We start from the raw sequence: 21,090 nt of genomic DNA on the forward strand, positions 1-21,090 counted from the left end.
AAAACCGCCACATAACAATGCCGGAGAAAAATCAGAACATTTTCCAGCGAAAGATGGGCCATTTCCAAATCCTCGTGCCCTATCAGACAAATTAAAGTAAATCAAGCATGAAATGAAGCAGGAGAGCCCGGAGATAAGACTCCTTTAAGTCCTTTCCAGATTAGGATAGGGGAAGAGAGGTGCATCTGCTCTCTGCCAGCCGAGGAGGCTAGCTTCTCATTTCACAATAGCAGCCTGTGTATAGGATTACTTTCCCCTGTCACCGACACACACACACACACACACACACACTCACACTCAGCCTGAACATGTCCTTAATGCGTCGGCTCACTAGCTTGTTTTACACATTTTGACAAGTAATCTATAAATGTACAGCAGCTAGTTGATCATAGAATGGAGTGAAAACGTGCTAAGTGATGCTTTAACCTATAGTTACTGTATAGTGTGTTCCTGTTGCACAGCCGGTAGAACACGGTGAAAGACAAGGTCAGGGTTCGATTCCCATGCAGGGTATGTGCATGCTGATAAAGTATTCCTTGAAAGCCTTAAATACAAATGATGGGTAGTTGATGGGAAATACTTTTTAGACAAATCAGAGAAATTCTGCTCTCAGAGAAATTTTGTGAGCAAAATCCAGTAATTCCAAAAGGAATCCGTTTGATCAGGAGTTTTGTGCGAGGGCGAAAAAGTTCATTTGCAAGATTTTTTTCGAGTTGGTCACTTGAATTCACCATTCTGACCAACAGAAAGCTGCTTGGTTTCAAAGTGACTTCTGTGTGAGCTGTGTTTTATACAGTACATTGCTACGCTAGGGATAATAAATAATGGCCTGTTTTTGCGCTTTATACTTTATCTTTAAAGTATTTTAAAATGGATATTGGACATTGTTTTATGATTATACTGTACATGCAGTTGTTGCCTCAAAGTAATTGAGAGCTACTTATTTGGAATTACTTAATATGGAATAGGCTACTTATTTGTTACATCGCATGACTGCAAAAAATGTAAAATAATTTCTTATACATACAGGGATGTACACCAGGGCTAGTTGTCACAGTATCAATAACTAGACTAAAGTCCAATTATAAACACTTTTTTTTTCTCTAGAAGTATTTTTTTCTCTTGTATAATTGTATAATACATTATTTTATCATTTTTAATTTTTGAATACATGTCAGGTCAGAGTTTGATATTTTTGTTGTTTTTACTTATTACATGTTTGCCGTTTCATAAAAAATGTTGTGCGCCATAATTGCTATACTGTTCACATTTGATATGCTGCTGTTTAAGACCGCTGCTGTTTAAGACCGCTTCCATTGTGACAACTTGCCCCACATAGTGTAAGATGAACAAAAGATGAACTCTATATTTTTTTTTTCAATCAATGTTCAACAGATTGTTTTTCAACCCAAACTTTAAGGTATATACAGAATTAAACATACTATAAGAAATCCAGAGTAAAAAGTGTGACAACTTGCCCCAGTCTCCCCTATACAGTCTAGCATAAAATCTTGATGAAAGTTCATGTTATTTGTCAGATGTAAGTTTCCCTCCACATCTATAATGCTCCATGTTTTCCATGTATTATATTCTCACCGTAAAAGTTTTGACCCCAACATTAATTATCTAAGAGTTTGTAGATTGCAGTCTGAAATTTCTCTTTAAGAAACACACGCATTCTTGGTTTCAGTGTCGTGACTGATGTTTGTCCTCATGACTGATGCTTTTCCCTCATCAGGAGTTTGTTAGTTATTAAACAGCACGACCGTGACCTTCTACGCCCTGGTGTCAGGTTTAGGCCTTTTATCAGCCTCTATCTCCAGCCATTTAAAAACTCCTCCTGAAAGTGACTGATTTAACCTGCTTTTACGCCGTTTATATCAAAACCGGATGAGAGAGAGAAGGGGAGAGGGAGAAAAAAAAACTTAATCCATCTTATCTGTTGACTGTCAAACTGCTGGAGCTAAGACCTCCTCACAAAAGACAACTGGGTCAGGCAGGCAGGAGCGGCCGGATTTGTGCTGGAGGAAAGTTTGAAATGTGGTAATTGACTGGAGGATCGAGTTAATGACCCGCTCGAGCCACTGGAGAAAAACAGCACCTGTAAATGCAGCGGGAAAACAAACGTGCGGGAGATACTTGAGCTATTGTGTGACTCGGGAGCTTGGTAGTTATTAACACACCCACCGATAAGTGTGCGTTTATTTGTGTGCGTCTTGTGGAAGCGCAATATATCCGAACGTTCTCCTTCAGATCATCGGGAACGCCTTGAGATTCTTTCAGAGGGGCTGAAAGCAGCATTCATTCAAAGTATTTGTGAGCATTTCCAGTGAATGCAGGCACCATTAGTCAGTCCGTACTGACAGGAGAAAGAGGAATTATATCCCACATGAGCACTGAGATTTGTTACACCTCTCTGACTATCATATTTGTTAGCAGGAAAAAGTCTCCTCTAGATTCAGATAGGGCATCTTCCTCAAGTTTACGTCTAATCTTTTGTGTCCTATCATTCAGAGTGACAGAAGGAAAAGAAGCTGTGGAGATTGTTGTCGGAATGACTTTGCTCAGGTTTTGATTGAAATGAGCTGGAGGAAACAATCAAGGTTTAACTGTTAGCCCCTGCTACTGGATATCTTAACTACAGCATCAGACTCTAAATGATTCTTTCTACATTGACGATCAGTAGCCATATATTCTAAGTGAATACATTTTGTAAATATATATTTAACATAAAAATACAAAAGTATATACGTAAAACATTTCAATCTGAAATATTTCATTATAGTAGATGTTTTACTAGTGCACTTTTGTACTATAGTAGTACCATTCTCTGAAACACACTTGAGTACTACTATTTAAATACTATGATACTGGAAAATGATTATTCATATCATGATATTTATCAGGGCCAAATTTTTACTTTTGATCACACTTACTTGGGAACGAAGAAAAAAATAGGGTGAAAATTACAAGCCATGAAATTGTATGAAATATTCATATATTTATTTCATTTAGTTATCCAGTTTTTGAAATCTTTGATTTGTTTTATCTACTATTCTACTATCTACTATTTTAGAAGTTTTTACTTAAAAACGTGTATATTTTATGCTGCTGTTACTTAAAGTTTCTGGATGTTGGCAAGTATGTATATGTATATATATATATATATATATATACTTGCCAACATCCAGAAACTTTAAGTTTTTTTAAGTTTAACTTAAACTTTATATATATATAATTTATTTTTTTTACTTAATTACATTTAGTGCTTAGCAAGTGTAAATCCTTCATGGTATACAAAGTTAGGGTTCGGTAAAATTTATTAATGTTTTCGAAAGTCTGTAATGTTCACCAAGGCTACATGTATTTGATCAAAAATACGGTAAAAAAACAGTAATATTGTAAAATATTATTACAATTTAAAATAACTTTTTATATAATATAATATAATATAATATAATATAATATAATATAATATAATATAATCCTGTAATGCAAAAGCTGAATTTTGTCACATGATCCTTCAGAAATCATTCTAATATGCTGATTTGCTGCTCAGGAAACATTTCTCATTATTATCAATGTTGAAAACAGTTGTGCTGCTTAATTTTTTTTGGGATTCTTTTATCAATAAATAGTCTAAAAGAACAATTTTCAATAGAAATCTTTTGTAACATTCTAAATTACTTTGTCACTTTTGATCAATTTAATGTATTATTGCTGCAGCAAAGTTTTTTTAATATTTTTATTTTATTTTTTATCTTACAAACCCCAAACTTTTGACAGGTAGTGGAATGATTAGCTTGTGATTTCAGTACTTTTTCATGAGTGTAAGTGTAAGACAGACAGTTTCTTCTTCCATAAATAATGCATGTTCTCAGAATACTCCAAACTTCCAGCCTCTTTTAGTAAGAGGTTAGTTTATTGAGAGAGAGAGAGAGAGAGAGAGAGAGAGTGTGTGTGTGTGTGTCTGTGTGTGTGAGAGAGAGAGAGAGAGAGAGAGAGAGAGAGAGAGAGAGAGAGAGAGAGAGCGAGCAAGCAAGGTAAAAAGGTCCTTGTGTGTTTTAAAACAAGTGTCTCCCGAGGAGATAATGGTAAAGCCGTGGGATAAAAATGATGCATTTGCTTCTCTTCGAGCTGATAATGGGGGTTTGGAGGGGGGTGGAGGAAAGTTCATCGCTCTCTTATCGAAGCGCTCTGACATTTCTCCTTCAGCTGTAAAATTTCAGATCACATATCTCCTTCAGAGCTCCTGCACCTTTTATGAAGTGATACTGAGCTCTCCATTTCTCTACACATGCCCCTCACCGTATGTTCATTTGGTTCATAAGCTGCTGTAGATCTTGATATGTGACTCCTGTATTGTCACACGCGGCTGATGGGCATCTGTACCTTCCAACATGACAAATTCATGTGACCTTCTTTTTAAAGCATCCATTTTGATCTGATCTAGACAATTTCTGAAGTGTAAATGTTTAAAGATGACTATTGAAAAAAGAATTGTGTGTTTTCGGATAAAATACTTTTAAAGGTGAATTGTGTAATTTATGCACCATTAGTGGCATTATACGTTTTTAACCCTTAACCCTCATTTTTTTAAGTTAGACATCAATATTATTAGTATTCCTCAATCTATTCATGCTTAACCATATAACATGGGGAAAAATGAAATAGTCTGTTTTCTTTTTTTCTTGTAAAAAGTGTATAGGGTCACTAGCGACCCGAGGTATGTAATAGTGTAAGTATAACAATAATTGAAACCCTGACTCAATAAGTGCAATTCACCTTTATTCCTTAAGGTGGCAATGTCTGATGTTTTACTCATAATTACGGTCAGGCATAAAACAAAAGAATACACAAGTATCATCAGCAATACTTGAAATGGCTCAGCGATTAATTGCTGATTAAGTATTGAATGCAATCAAATATTAGTGTCACTGTCATTTGATTGTGGACTTGATTGTAGACACTGAAAACAATAGTTTTGAGAATATGTTTGAGAACGTGAATATAAGCCAGTCACTGAATGTACTGGGAAAATGAGCTCTGATGATGACAGTGTTGATGATCAAAAGCATTGCTCAAATTGAACACTTCCATATTCCAAAAGGTAACAAAATATGCTTTATTTTCTTTTGTAATTATTATTAAAACATCAGGAGATGCTATTGTAGCAGTTAGAGAGCCATCTGTGTTAGATATAGATCTGGGTCGCTAAAGACCCAAAAACATTGACAAAACATTCATGCATTTAAGGGTTAAAGTATTTCTATAAACAATTTTTCAATTATTTCTGAAATTCTTCACCTTTAATTGAATTTGATTCATTGAAATTTTAATTAGATTTTTTTTTTCTGTTCTTTATTAAAAAAATACCACTCATATTTGGCCTTTTTGATTGATACAGATATTATTTAGAGGACATGAAATGAGTCTCTGTATGTCAGATAGCATGTGCGCTGCCTTCTCTGACAACAATATTTCTGTTTAAAGGAGAGGTGCTTGATAATTTAACATTTTCGATGACAAATTACTTTCTCAGTAAGATCTAACCCACCTAATTAAAGGGATAGTTCACCCAAAAATGAAAATTGGGTCATCATTTACTCACCCTCAAGTTGTTCCAAACATGTATGAGTTTCTTTCTTCTGCTGAACACAAAAGAAGATATTTTGAAGAATATGGTTAAGCAAACAGTTGATGGGCCCCATTGACTTCCATAGTATGGAAAAATAAATACTATGGTATTCCAATAGTATATCAAATATTTATAATGTATATATGTAAATATACTATGAAATTTATCACATATCACAAGCATTTAAAAAAAAATGACAGTTGACTAGTGACTTGTAAGGGTACAAAAGACAGTTTGGGTTGTGCAACATGACAAATATGCCCACAAAATTAAAGAAATTACACTGTATAATTTGCAAAAAACTTTTTTTAAGCATCTTCTCACAAATGTATTTGTTTGGTTGGTCTGTGTTTGTTGAAGAAGTAACTTTTTTCTCTCAAAAAGTTGTTTCTTTCTCTTGTTGTGCTGTGACATTGTAGCTTTGTCTTAGTAGGTTCCAAAAAAACGTATGTTCTTGTTTAGTTTCTGTCTGTACTTTAAAGGTGGGAGACGTGATTCCCCCACCCCAATCCCCCATCTTCCCTCCGTCACAGGGGGAAACAAACAGTTGCCGCGTGCAGCATCTTTTTGGGGCTATCAGAGAAAGATCTGTGCACACAAAAGGGACATTCATGGTTCTGCCAGGGATCTGTGGTGAGGGGGAGCGGACCCCGGAGAAGAGCGACAGATGATCTTATCTAGGGAGGAGTGGAGGGACAGGGGGATGGAGTTCTCTTCACTCATATCAACAGCTCCTCCGTGCCAAGATGGTGGCATTTCAGGCCTGGTTGATGAGAGAGCTTTTGGGTGTTACGACCTATGAGCTCTGCCTGAGGACGCTTCATTACCACTACAAAACTGATCTTGCAACTTCTGTTTCAGTGATACTCACCTAATGGGTTGTGACCCAAAAACGAGCCACAGTTTTTTCTGATAATGACCGCAGTCAACAGGGAAAAACAATGCTAAACCCTTCTCAAAAACAGCTGGTTTAATGGTCTTAGCTGGTTTAAACAGGTCTAGCTGGTCTCTCACCCTGGCTAAACTTGATGTTCAGCAGGTTTAGTTGGTTGACCACCTGGAATCCAATCCTGAACTTCTGACAAGTGTTCTTAAAACCAAACAACAGACAACCTAGCTAAACTGGGACAACAGGTAAGACCAGCAAAACAGCCATTGTTTTCAATAATATGGTCACTGTGATTGTGCATGACTTGTTCCTGGATCAACATCTTTTGTTGATCCTTGAACAGCATTCCTGTCCAAAAACATAGTCCTAACCCTTTCTCTGCCCCTAATCCTAACCAATAACTTATCCCTAAAATCAGAGGGAAATGATAAGTGAATAAGTAGAAGCCCTAACCCTTGTTTTAAGCCTAAACTGGAGATTAACTGTAATCTTATTCCTTGTATTTGATTGATTTATTGATTGGACTGTTTTGGACTGTTCTACCCTGGAAATCCAGAGTTCTCGCGAGAGCACAATTTGAATTTGCTCAGCGAGTTACTCTGGCGTCGAGTAATGATGCTCGTTAAATATGCCCTTGTATCCGAGCTGCACCAATCACATCGGGTTATCTGATATAGGCGGGCCAGAGGCGAGCTAAACAGATGACGACAGCGCTGTGATGTCGAAGTCATTAGTAAACATTGCAAGATGGCTATGGATGAACACCAGTTGTCTGAAACGGCTTTGGCCGCTACAATGAACGAGTTAGACATGGCTTTTTATCTAAAAGAGGAACAGAAGACGCCGCTCGAATCGTTCCTTTGCAAGAATGTTGATCCAGGAAAATGATTTACTTGGTGATATCACGCTCACTAATCTGGTATAGTTAAAGGTATAGTTCACCCAAAAACTAAATTTCTGTTTTCTTCTGTTGAACACAAAAGAAGATATTTTGAAGAATGCTGGTATGGTAACCAGTTGTCGGTAGCCATTGACTTCCATTGTATGGAAAGAAGTAATAGGACAGTCAGTGGCTATTGTCAACTGTAGAAGAAAGAATTGTATACAGTACAGCTTGAGACTGAGTAAATGATGACATGATTTTCATTTTGGGGTGAACAATCCTTTTAAGATAGCAAAGCAAACAATCATAAAAAAAAACGAAATATTCCCCTTGAAATTAACAATGATTTTGTTAGTATTGATTTTGTAACAATTTTGGTTCTAATTTTGCATTGGCTCTTTGTCTAAAATAAAGCTAAAATAATAAAATATGAAATATGACAACTTATATAATATAAACTATATTCCATGAACAGATTTATAAAAAAATTCATGAGCCTTACAATGAGCCACCGTCCCTCATTGTGTTCGTCAAGCTCTAAACTCTAAATTTGGTGACACATCTCAAACACATTTGTTATTGATAAAACACTGATTGTTTATCATTGTATATTTGACTCGTGGAAAATCTAGATAAAAAGTACATGCATGTCAGTAATTGACCAGCAAAGCTGAAAAAATTCGTACAAAAAAATTCATCGCTATTCGTGCCAGATCCAAGTGGATAATCTGCAACTGTACATCTTGATCTCATAATCTATGGCGAGTCAACATCTAAACGCTTGTGGCAAACATGGCGATGGTGGCAGGCTGGCTCATTACGCACCCAGAGCCGTATGTCGTCGTCTTGCCTCTCGGGCTGGTGTCGTATCAGTAACAGCTGGGACGAGCCAGCTGGGACGTGAGGTTTCGAGACGTGGCTTGGAACGTTCTGCGGATGACTGGCACATTGGTTCTTACCAGAGTTAGGTCTTCAGATATCCTTGTGCAGCACGCCTTTCTCATTCACCCCAGCATGGGATGCGCAGAAGACTTCAGCGAAAGTGACAATGCGGGCTAAAGAGAAACTTGTGCGATCATGGCGAAAGGCCACAAGGTCTTATCAGAGTAGGAACAGAGCACATCAAGCGGTGGTGGGCTAGCATAGATTTAGCCTGTCTGTGATGTGGACCAGCTGCGCTCCAACGCTTAATTATTTCCCTTTAATGAGGTTCCCCACCTTCCAACAGGCTGGCAGGAACACAACAGGCTTCAGAGAGACCCCCCACCTCCTAAATTCTCCCACTATCTCTGCTGAGCTCCATAACATGGAATAAAGGCATTAGCACTGGAGCGGGGGTTGCAGGAAATAAGAAAAGCAATTCTTTGAACATATATAAGTATGGTTTCACAAGCAGTGTTTCCAACCCAATCGAACAAACGAATTTTACGAGGTGGCTAATTCGCACGAATTCATATGACCTCACTTGTATGAATTCATACGATTTTTGCTGAATCGTACATATTGTACAAGTTGCCCAATTCGTATGAATTCGTACGAATGACCTACCCTGACCCTGCCCCTAAACCTAACCATCACTGGGGTTTAGACAGATCGTACGAATTAGCCACCTTTTACGAATTCGTACGAATTGGTCGTGAGATAGCGTTGGTGTTTCATACTATTTCAGTTCTCCGGTAATTCCATGGTATTTGGATATTTACCATAGTACTGAATGATTGCCATATTCATTCACCATGGGCTTTGCCATCCAAAAATCCTATTTACTACATGGTTACATGTTTTAAGGCATATGCTGGAGGAAAATGCACTAAACGTCTGGGAATCTGTGTACTGTGATGTTTATTCAGTTGCTGGGGAATTTCCATACAAGCAGACTAGCGTGTTAGTATGTCACAGATACGCAGATCATATCTGCAGTGAGAAACACAGCTGAATAGGTCATTTTAAAGTTCAATCAGTGCTTCAGCCAACAAAGAACACGCTAAAGATCATCTACCCAACAGGCTTTTATTTAGCACAGGTCACCAAACATGCTACACTACAGAAACACCTTTATGTTGTGTGCGAGCGTTGCAGACACTGTCTGTCTGCAGTCAAAATCACAAATGATGCCTCTGTTCCTAGATATGTGTCTTCTGAGAGTTTCAGAAGATATCTCAGCAACATCTCGAACTGTGAGACCCCAATTTCTCAAGAGACCAAAGTCTGCAATCCAAAAGTCAGAGATTTCAATATGATTTCTCATCAAATTTTCTCAAGACCAAATAATCTGCACAATCTTAAAAATATCAGTTCCAAAAGGTGGGATCCTTTCATTTAACAGTTTTTAAAAGATCCATTATTTATTAGTGTGAAGAACATTTTAATAATCTAAAGAAGCTTTTTTCCCCACTTTTGTACATTGAAAAGGTTTCATTGATGTCAAAGGTTCTTCATGGAACCATCAATGCCAATAAAGATATAGATATTTTTAAGAATGTGGGCTATTTTTGTGTATTTTATTTGAATTTTATGAGAAAGTTGCAAACAATTCACGCAAATATTTTCAGTACAGATTCTCAGTCCCTGGCTCACTGTAAAGAGCTGTTGCTATGAGTGCTGTAACACAGCTTGCAGGAAGCTCGAGGGAAGATAGAGCAGATAGCACTCGAGCTCCGAGGGATAAATCTCCCTCCGTCGCAGGTTGGCCCCAAAAAGCTCTCAACATCGCCATGAAAACCAGCCGGAAGTCTGCTCTTGAGATCCTCGTGACAAGAGCCCCCTAGCCCTCAAGAGACGAGAGTCATGACCAGGCAGTCTATTATAATAACTGTTTGATTAATCACTGTCCTAAAAAAGCACACAAAATCTAACTGATTAGATAGCAGCGCTCGGGGAACTCGCAGGGCTAGCTGTGCTATCCCGTGACACGGTTAATTAACTCCGAGCTCAGCGCGGCACTAACAAGAGGCCTCGGCCCCCTTCCTGGAAAAACAGAAATAGAGCCCACGCTGCCAGTCTGTAAGCCTGTAACATCTCAGCGAGGTTTTATCAGAGAGCGAAAGACGCACTTTCAAGAGGAGTTAGCATCCCAGCGGTTTGATACGCTCCATCTGATCGCCATCAGCTCTGAGAACAGGTGCTGGAGTCTGTATCAAATACTACAGTCACTCACTGGAGGAGGCAGAAAAACACTCTATGATGCTCAGATAATGGTTTTTAGAAAACAGAAACTTCTAGCAATGAATATGTGATCGCATACGCAATCAATTCTGTATTAATACAGCTGGCTAAATATCAACAGTATTACTTTTGAAGTTATGAGCTACTTAAAAGAATTGTTAATGTGATTACTGTTAATAAATGTAGTTAGATTGTTGTGCAAAATTTGCATCATCCATCCATCCATCCATCTATCTAGTGTCAGAATTACATGATCAGAATTTGTAATGTCAGAATTTTTTCCTAACCAGCAACGACTAGAGACATGTTGTCAGTCACTTGGTTTCTATTTCTGTCACGTTCCCTCACTGAAATCGAATTTATTTATTTTTTAAATGTATTTCTTATTGCTTAGTCTCATCGCAAATAATAAAGGCATAAAAAATAAATATATTTATGATCACCTTGAAGCATTTATTGTGTGACACTGATTGACTAGCCTTTTCTGTCACATAGGAGAACTGGACCTGTTCAACAAAGATGGAGAACGTCGGATTCACAGCCGACAGCAGCTTCCTGTAGGAACCACGTGGGGGCCTTTCGAGGGCAAAATTGACCTAAACACAGATGCTCAGGTACGTTATCTCGAGTTAAACATTGACGAGGGTTAAAGGTGAAGGATGCACCAAATTAAAATAAATTAAATGGTTTGTTCAAACAGAAAGATCTGTTTATTGGTTGAACCAGCGACATTGGTTTGCGAAAGTTTCCTGTTTTTAAAAAATTAATTGTCTGCTAGAACAGAAAACACACACTTCACCTTTAACAGAGTCTCAGTATTTGTAAATCAGTCCATGAAGCTGTTCGTTATTACGGGTGAGGCTTATTTTCCCTGAAGTCCATCATTTGCATATTGACATACGGGAAAGATTACTGAACATAAACAGATGTTAATTGTGTTGCATATAGATTATAACCCAGTGCTACTTGAACATTCTAGCATCAAACTGACCTCAGAATTACCTCCTATGTGCTTTTAGCCATTTAATCGGTTTATTTTATTACTAAACTCCTGGTTAATATAATACCTTCTAGATTTGTTGTTCTCAGTTTGGATCTGATTCTTCCAGTTAGGCCCAAGTTGTAGCTACGTTCCTTCATCCGTTAAAGAAAGAACGGAAAAGAAGAAAGTGTTGACCTAACTACACAGGCGGAAAGAGGAATCCTTCAGGATTTAACATTCCATTTTGAATGTGGATTAATTAAGCAATAGTTATTAAAAATTGTAACGAATCTCACATTTATCCTGTTAAAACGTAAGGAAAAGTCTGTGAGGAGTTCGGACTTTGAGGCTCCATTCTAGGGGATTACTCTAACGCATAACTCATAACTTTATTAAATCTTCTTTTTTTTTTCTTTTTTTTTAATGCTTTTGAGTTGATTTTCCTCTGTACCACCCCTAGAAAGTGCACACAAATCGGAATATATTTTTGCTTAAATTCAGTTGTCTGATATATTTAAAGCAATAGTTCACACAAAAAGGAAAAATCTTTTTTCAAAATGTCTTCTTTCCTGTTTCTCTGTAAAACACAAGTAAATACTGTAAAAGTGGGTAAATAATGTAAATTTTGTGTGCATTATTCCTTTAAAATTTTAGAGAAAAACATTATCAGCAGTGATTTAAGGAAACCAATCATTCTGCAGGGTTAAAACATGTAATGTCAGAGAACAGCATGAAAACTCTTGAAGTTGAAATGAAGTGTGATGTCTTTAGGAAAAAAGCTCCATCTTCATTGATTCTCACCCTTAGAGGTGCACTCTGTTGAATTTCCAATTCACTGTGATAAGCACCTGTGTTACACTCTTTAGTGCCTGATCTGGGAAAGACAGAACTTGCTGATTTATGATGTGGACTGAACCCAAAATGCTTTCATTTTGCCTGCTGGTTTATGGATCTGAATGCAGCTGGCTAAATTGAAAAATGATGTCTCAAATGTCAAATGTTAGTATACCGAATGTATTCAGCATGCTGAGGCGGGTCAACATTGGTTCAGATGATCTGAAGGGACAGTCACACCAGCTTTTAATGCGCCGCTCATGTCATTTACTATGATTGAATGTTCAGAAAAACTCTGAATCTTTTAAGGACGGTTGGTCAAAAGTAGGGCTGTGTGGTATGCTGGTATATATTGTGATGATATAAAGTTTGTATCGATAGAAATGTTGCTACCTATATATTGTGGTATGTAAATATTTTCATGCAGTACAGGACTTCTAAAGTTATTTACATGTTAAAGCGATAAAAAAACATTCATGAATGATAAAATAAAGTGCGAAACTAAAAAGTAATCAGGCACAAAAGGCTTAGAAAAAGAACTCAATGCGGTGAAGAAAAACACTTCTCTCAGACAGCATTTGATCCAGAATTCAGTTCTCTTTTGCTGGTTTTTGCGCTTGAACTGTCAAAATGCTCATCTGGACGAGTATTCATTTAAACACAGTCGGTTATGTCTTAAAAAGGTTAGTCTACCCAAAAATGAAGAATGATGTAACAAGTTTCAGTTCTCAATGACTTACATCATATTTTTGTCTATACAATGGAAGTCAACTGGAACCAAAACTGTTTAGTTCCCAACATTCTTCAGAATATCTTCTTTTGTGTTTCTCAGAAGAAAGAAAGTTATACAGGTTTGGAACAACACAAGAGTGAATAAATGATGGCAGAATTTTCATGTTTGTGTGAACTAGCCCTTTAAGTGGACATAAACGGTTAATAACTGGATGTGTATCAATATATTGGATCTGTGCATTAGGTTTTAAAGTACCAGCAACCTAACATACATATATACAGTCAAACTAAACTAAACAAACTAAAATTTATTCAGACACCTTCAACATTTTCCACATTATTACAGTTTATTCGCTATAGTTTAGAAATGGTAATAAAATATGACAAGAACTCAGAGTTATCAAATCAGTTGATATTTCACTGGTTTTGGCCATCCTTCTGTTAGTACACAATTAGATAATACCAATTTAGGTCAACCTATTACCAAGCAATGTCAGTCTGTGGTGTAAAAATGGCAAAGAAAAGAAAAAAACACTGGTTAAAGAAAAAAACACTTAAGCAAAACATGGTCAGGCCAAAGTGTCTGAAAACTTTTTGGCCCCAAATTTTTATAAATTTTACTGGTAGAATTTTTGGGTATAATATGTCACAGTTTACTTTATTTTGCTATCCTGACTTAGATAAATGAGCTATAGTTCTACCAGAAAGACTCGGCAAGCAAATACTAATTGTTTGCATCAGCGTCTGCGAACTCAAACATGTGTAAGTACCGATCTTTTATACAGCAAGTATTAGGACATGATTGGATAGACGTGAAGTTAATAAGTGATTTAAGATTTAAATCTGGTGTCTGAATCATTTTTGGTTTGACTGTATATATTATCGTGAAATAAGGTTTTGGTTATATTGCCCAAATTCTCAGATCTAACTTTCATAAGCATGAAGAAAATCCCCAAAACGTTAGTGTTTTACATGTGGATGAATGAAAGTGAATAGAAAACCAAATCTTGTGTGTCCGCCCTTGTATGGTGAAGTAGGACATGAGTTTGGGGGCGTCCAGCACCTAGAACTGAATAAGGTAGCCCTCCTGGGGTGAGCGGGTAAGTGAGTGCAGTCAGAAGATCTTGGCATCTGCGGGGCAGAGATAGGGTCACATGATGAGGGCTTATCGGTGCGAAGGGCACATCTGATGTACTGAGAAGTCAGTGGAGACCAGAGGGCTTTTGGGAGTTTACGATGCCACGCTCTGCAGTCTCTACACATCAAACTCAGTCTGGATGCCATCCATCTTCGTTCCATTCAAACGATTCACTCAAATGATTCACGACTCACTGAGTCGCCTCTCACTATAATCGCATTTATTGATTTAACACTCTGGAGCGGATCTCCAAAAGCTATCTGAACAGTGAATCATACCTAGTGTAAAAGTGGACACTATTTTTCTATCATATTCCCTACGCCAGGTCAGAAAATAATTAGGTATTGAAATGATTGAAGATGTGAATAAAATTGCAGAACAGGCTGCTTTAACAGAGTTGTTGAAATGTGACCGAAATGACTTGCAAATTGATTTAAGATATATTGTGGTGTCAGTGTCCGATGGATGTTTGAACGGCTGTGTCTACAGAGCGCTTTCTCTCTGCGTCTGAGTGATAGTCGCCTGAGCTCTCTCCTCTCCTGCCGATCAATCAGGCCATTAGAGCTCAATTACCCAGCAGCCCCTGTGCAGGTGAGCGACGAGCCCGTCCACCCCACCAAATTAACACAAATTAATAATGACACTCAGACATAAATGTCTGCCATCTGGGGGCCGGGCGGCCGGTCTGGGTCGAAGCTATTGAGTAGCAGGTGTCTTCATCACGGTAATTACCGGGCCTGGACTCAACCCGTACTGCGGCCTATAGCTCTGTGCCTCTCGCTGCCCGGTGTCCATTTTAAGTGTTAATAATTGATTTGGAAACAGCCTAATAATGAACTACAGATTTACAGGCCCCTTTTCAAGATGGCTGTTAGTTAAGTATGGCTTTTAGTTCAGTGTCCGTCTAATGAATGATCTTTTCGCTAATTAAAAAGCTTTGTTAAGAAGCAGTGATAACCAGGCAGGATACGTATCCTCTACTTTTTCTGTCAATTTTAATTAACTGACAGTCTTGTCAATGGACGACATTTTCTGCTTTAATGTTTGAGTGTGTTTTGAGTGGGTTGTGCATAATTTACATTTGAAGAAACTGTTCCCTTTAAATGAATGAATATGAGTTGAGTTGGCCACACCTCACAGGAAGTCGAATTAGATTTTGTAATGACAGGAAGTAGAATCTACTAAATTGCAATTCAAAGAAATTCAACATGGGAAATGATGTGTTCTTTCAATAGATATAATTTGTTAAATATAGTCTTTGTATATGTAATATCTGATTAGATATTATACACATATTATTTGAATTTCAGGTCATTTTTATTCTACAAATTGCAGCTCTGTATCCTGTTTATTACCTCAATTTAAATTAATTTTGAAAGACATTATCAATTCAATTCTGATTCTAGCATAACCCTGGTAAATGTTGTATGAAGTGTTTGTTTGATTTCAGCAGATTTGCATTTCATTTGTCATCATAAACTGTATTTTATCATTGTATTACATCACTTGAGCATTTACTGTATGTTTAGGGGCGCAGAACCTGATTTCACCAAGTGTAACAAGTGTAACGTGTAACATTCCAATCAACCAATCCGATTTTTAGGGACGAGTTTACAGTGTATGTCAAGTTTAGGCTTAGGTGCTTCTACATCAGTGTTATTCACCTGTCATTTCCCTCTGATTTTAGGGATAACTTATGGGTAGGGTTAGGTTTAGGGGTAGGGATACGGTTAAGATTTAATTTTTGGACAGGAATATTGTTCTAGGGTCAACGCGTCAAACTCTGCAAAATCAGGATGTGCGGTAGGAAAGAATACTCTTAAATAAGAAAACCCTCTTTATTTCAGTTGTTTCTCCCAGAAATGAGACTCGATGGAGTGCAAATGGAGACTTTTGCTTAAGTCTCCTGCTCCTCAGATGTTTCTCCTGAGAAAGACTCCATGATCATAGGGTTTCAGAAGAGTTCTCAAACTGTGCTCAGATTCGCCAAGATATCTGCAGTCTCTGCAATCTCATTTCTCATCCAACTACTCAAAAAGAAACATCCGAAATTAAGAGAACTCTGGAGTCATCTGAGCTATGAAAGAGCATCTTCTGAGCTTGTGTTTGTATTGGTCGAGTGTCCACGGCTGCAGAAATGTCAAGCTATTGTCTTCATTTGCAGCCGTCAGAGGTTGACCAGTGTCTGTTGGGCTCCTGGATTGTTTTTATGCTGTAATTCAGCGTGCACCAGTGTATCGAATGAGCGGGAGGAATAATTCCAGCCATCAATCGGCTTTATCTCCTCCTCTTTGCTGTCCTCTTCCTCCTCCTATAGGTTTATTGTTCATCCCAAACTTGAACAAGTGGCAGTGGATTTTTTTCATGCCGAAATTATATTTTTCTTCTTGTCATTACTTCATTAATCAAGAGCCGGGCCTTTGGAAAAATGTTTTGTTTTGGTGGCTGCAATCTATTTTGTGGGAGTGGGTGCGTGTGTTTGAAAGGGAGAGAAAGCGAATGTGTGTGTGTGTGTGTGCGTGTGTGTGTGTGTGTGTTGTTAATCTGTGCCTGTGGCAGGTTTCCCCTCCGAAACGCAGCGCTAAGCAGCAGTATCGCATGCCTATTGTTGTAGCCTCTGTCATAGCAAGGAGCGCCTGATGCAGGCCTGCACTGCTCTGATAAGAAAAGAGGATTCAACATGGCTGGAAAGACGAATCAGTGGGACTTGAGAGTGGAGCGCGCACATACGCACATAGACAAACATCATCCGCGTGTTGGCACATGCATAACCAATTATTTACACTTACATCTAATTTTATATGCAAGTGGGGTTTATTTGCTCATAAGCAAGAGAACTCGTGCAAGTGTATATTTGGCATGTCGTGCTCATATAGATCTTATTTACATCTGAGGCTATATTTATCAGAGAGAAAATCTCCCCCGTTTGTAATGTCGCCCGCTCCTGAGCGTTAACGGGATTTTAATTCCTTGTTGGACACAAAAATGATTTTGGCAAGCCGAATGTGGCTTTATCTAATGAAATAATAGGCCCAAAGTTTAGGCGGGGAACCAATTTGTGATTGCACGCATCAATTACTTTGCTAGGCTTTAACCAGTCAAAAATGGCTCAGCTTTTAGCGTCTGGCTGAGGTTGAGGGGGAAAAGCGACAGGGCAAGTAAAATCAACACACAACTACATTATATGAAGAGCCTCATGTCTCTGTGAAACTCTGTTTGCTATATATATATAGATTGCTTAGAAATATATTAATGATCCAGGACAAACTAGACACTGAAGTTTAAGAAATGTAATCATTTTTTTCTAGATCCACCCCTGTAAGAAATTCCAACAGCACACTTAAAACTGTGTGTACGACCCATCTTTCTTCTGTAATTTGACACATTTTTGAATGAAACAAAGAGACAAATATAGTGCAGGACATTTTATTCATCAGGAATTGATTGGATTGTGAAAATTGGTCTCTATGTGACAGATGGTTAGATGACAGGGGTTGAAATTTTACATTTAAAAAAAGTTTACAAATACAAAGTTTGTTCTCTTTGGAATAAGTACAGTAAGACCAGATTTGTGAAAGTACATGTGGCCAATTTAGTCTCTTTTTATAGAGTCGTTCATCATCAGTCATAATTATTTGAATGGATCCTGTTAATGAATATAAATCTTCCTAACTAAACATCAGGGGTTATTATACCCTGGAGTAAAGACACAGGAGGTCCAGCATTCATGTCTTTGATTCAGCAGCTTTACCAATTACGTGCTCTGCTGCAGAGTTTCAAGGTACTAGAATCCAAGTACATTTTCATATTCAAATCACTGTGTTCATAATGCCACATGAATGAAATGAGTAAAAGCTGCAGTCCAAGGTGATATGCCCTCTGTGTCATCTTCTGTGCATTTTTAAATGACCGATGGTCCAATTGAAAACCCTATAAATTAATGGATCAGTACATGTGTTTTTCATGGGCAAAAGAAATAGGAAATGCATAAAGAATGATTTGTTTTTGTGTGAAAGCATGCCTAAATGCAATTGATTAGATATGAATCTGCCAAAGGGGCTTTCACTGAGCTTCTGCTTTTGTACTTTTCAGTGATGATAACCTAAAAAGCGTGGAATATATTCAATCAGGGTGGTTCTTTGAATAATATTTACTTCACTAATTATTGTACGCCAGGTATTTTATCTAAATGTGACTGAAGCTCCTGTGCTAGATGGTGAAGTTACGTTATTTGCTGTAAAATCGGGATACACATCTGATTTTTTATGATGTAGATATGAATTACTTTAATCACTTAATCACACTGCAGAAGGCTCCACAAGTTGTCATTTATAAAGTTTGACACATCTCTCATCAATTAAATATTCATGTATCAGATATTGTGACTAATTTTATAATGTTTTCAGCTTTGATAATACTTTTGATGGTGTAGTTAAATGTAGACAGGTTGATTCCTAAATAATATTTTTTATTTGAAAGCATATAAATTTGATGAAATATACTTTTAGCATACCAGATGAAATATTTGTGTTGTGAATATCTGAATTTGGTATGCATAATACGAAAGTTTTTACTTTGATCTGTTAGTAGAAGAATACTGATAAAATGCAACTAAGATATAATTTACTCATCATAATATTGAATTTCAAAATTCTTAAAGAATTTAAAAGTTCCAAAGAATTCAAATTACAGTCATTCATAAAGGTCTATACATCCCTCACTGCTTAAATGGTCATTTATGAGATATTTTGACTAATTTGATAATGCTTGGTTTAATCCAATGTAAATAATGTCCTGGAGATCTGGAGAGAATTCAGACGATCGTCATTATCATGATATTGAATTGTAAAATTATGCAAAAGCTCCACAGAAGTCAAATGATAGTCATTCATAAAGTTCTACATTTCTCACCATTTATTACATATTTTGGATAATTTGATAATGCTTTCAGCTTTGATAATACTTCTGTATCACATCATATTTTTGGCCTAAAACCATATAATTTAGATGAAATATACATTTTTAGCATACCTGACGAAAACAATTTGCAGTATATAACTGAATTCTTTACATATTATTCCACAAATTTCATTACAAAATTCAATTACAATACACTCATGTTGAATATGAGTCATTAGATATAAAATATTTTGCTATATATATATATATATATATGCGTGTGTGTGTGTGTGTGTGTGTGTGTCTGTCTATCTGTCTGTCTGTCTGTGTATATAATTCAAACTTATTCAGTATTTTATGAACGACTAGAACGACGGATCTCTCCCTTTTAATGAATTAATTGTAATACACTGATGCTGCCTGAAGGATACAGGGGATCTGAGGTCATGACCTCATGGTGGAGGAGTGTTTGGGATTTATTCTTCCTCTCTCTCTCTCTGAGGGATCCTCTCAGCCCGTTTCCAGCTCTATGACAGGAAACGGTGTGTGTGTGAGAGAGTGTGTGTTCTCTCCTCACAGCGCCAGCGGCTGCCGGGGCCACAGATGACTAGAGCTGAGATAATACATGCTCGACTTGATCTACAAGTGAACCTGACATTTCCCCCTTCTCCTCTTCATCACTGCATGTCCCAAACAGGCAAACAGATATGGAGGGAAAGCGATAAGCGGCCACCGCTTTGTGACTGAAGTGATGGCTACATAGTTTAGCACAATCAGGGCGAAGACACCGTTAAACGCCGTGTCACAATTCATGGTGTCAAGTTTGTGAATGATACATCCACATAGACGTCATTTGACAAGGGCTCTTTGCTTTCAGTCGGTGTGCAACAAACTGGATACCTTATTTATTTGAGCGTAAGCACCTTGGGCTGCTTTTTGAAGATTATTTGAAGAAATAAAAAAAATAAGCCACAAGAGGCTGTGAATTCTGTGATTTTATCAGGAGGAAGCAACACCACGATGCTTGTAAAAGTGGTCTAGCATTAGTCTAATATTAATTACCATCATTTATTTTTATTTGTGATTTATATTTATTCAGTTATTTTATGTATTTTAATTTGTAATTATATTGATTATATAAGCCTAAATTCAATCTGTTCATCATACAAAGTGATCGTGTCTCTTCAGAAAATTTGGACTAAACCGCTCAATTCATATGGATTATTTATACGATCTCTTTATGAACTTTTTGAAGCGACAAAGTGGTAGTTGCGTAGCTGTCAATGGAGGGACAGAAAAATCTCAGATTTCATCAAAAAGCTCTTCATTTCTGTTCCGAAGATGAACGAAAGTCTTAGGTGTTTGGAACAACATGAGGGCGAGTAACTAATAACAGAATTTTCATTTTTGGGTGAACTAACCCTTTAAGAATCCTGTTGGTGACACCATGACAGTCATTTCAGTAAAATAGTTTGTGGTGTAGTGGTTAAGGCTTATGACTCAAAAGTTGCTGGTTTGACCCCCGTTAACAGAGAGCCAAGATTTGAATAGTTTCAAATGCAATTTCTAGAGCTAACATGTGAATTGACGTCAGTGGTTTAGCTTTTGGAAGTTTTTTTTTGTCTGTAAAGAAGTTAAAACTAACGCCTGCCTAAAGCACCCTGAAGTTTAATATTTTGCATAACCTCATTCAAATCTGAATTAGCAAGAAACAACATAAGTTTGTCCACAATGTTGTCTCCCTCGGTTTGCGCCACGTCTTGCCAAAGGTGTTGGAATACGCCACGGCAGAATCCACGGCGAACACTGAGGGGGAAAATCTAGCACAAGGGAGAAGAGTTTGAGCGATGCCAGCTGCTTTGCCATCTGTCACTGTCAAGACTCCACTTGTGGGACACTGAAACAACTTCCTTGAAAAGTTGCCGAGATA

At 37.4% G+C, this 21,090-nt stretch overlaps 1 protein-coding gene across 2 annotated transcripts in view; it reads left to right on the forward strand.

The window, feature by feature from the left end:
* zfpm2a (zinc finger protein, FOG family member 2a) overlaps window positions 1-21,090 on the forward strand; it is a 155,876-nt gene that overhangs the window by 69,470 nt on the left and 65,316 nt on the right. For both annotated transcript variants that reach the window (XM_084088484.1, XM_084088483.1), the window contains exon 4: window positions 11,071-11,189. In XM_084088484.1, the coding sequence (XP_083944610.1) occupies window positions 11,071-11,189 (119 nt within the window). The remainder of the gene's footprint in view (window positions 1-11,070; window positions 11,190-21,090) is intronic.

Source organism: Abramis brama (genome assembly GCF_963993115.1).
Source record: "Abramis brama genome assembly, chromosome: 17".
Classification (NCBI taxonomy): domain Eukaryota; kingdom Metazoa; phylum Chordata; class Actinopteri; order Cypriniformes; family Leuciscidae; genus Abramis; species Abramis brama.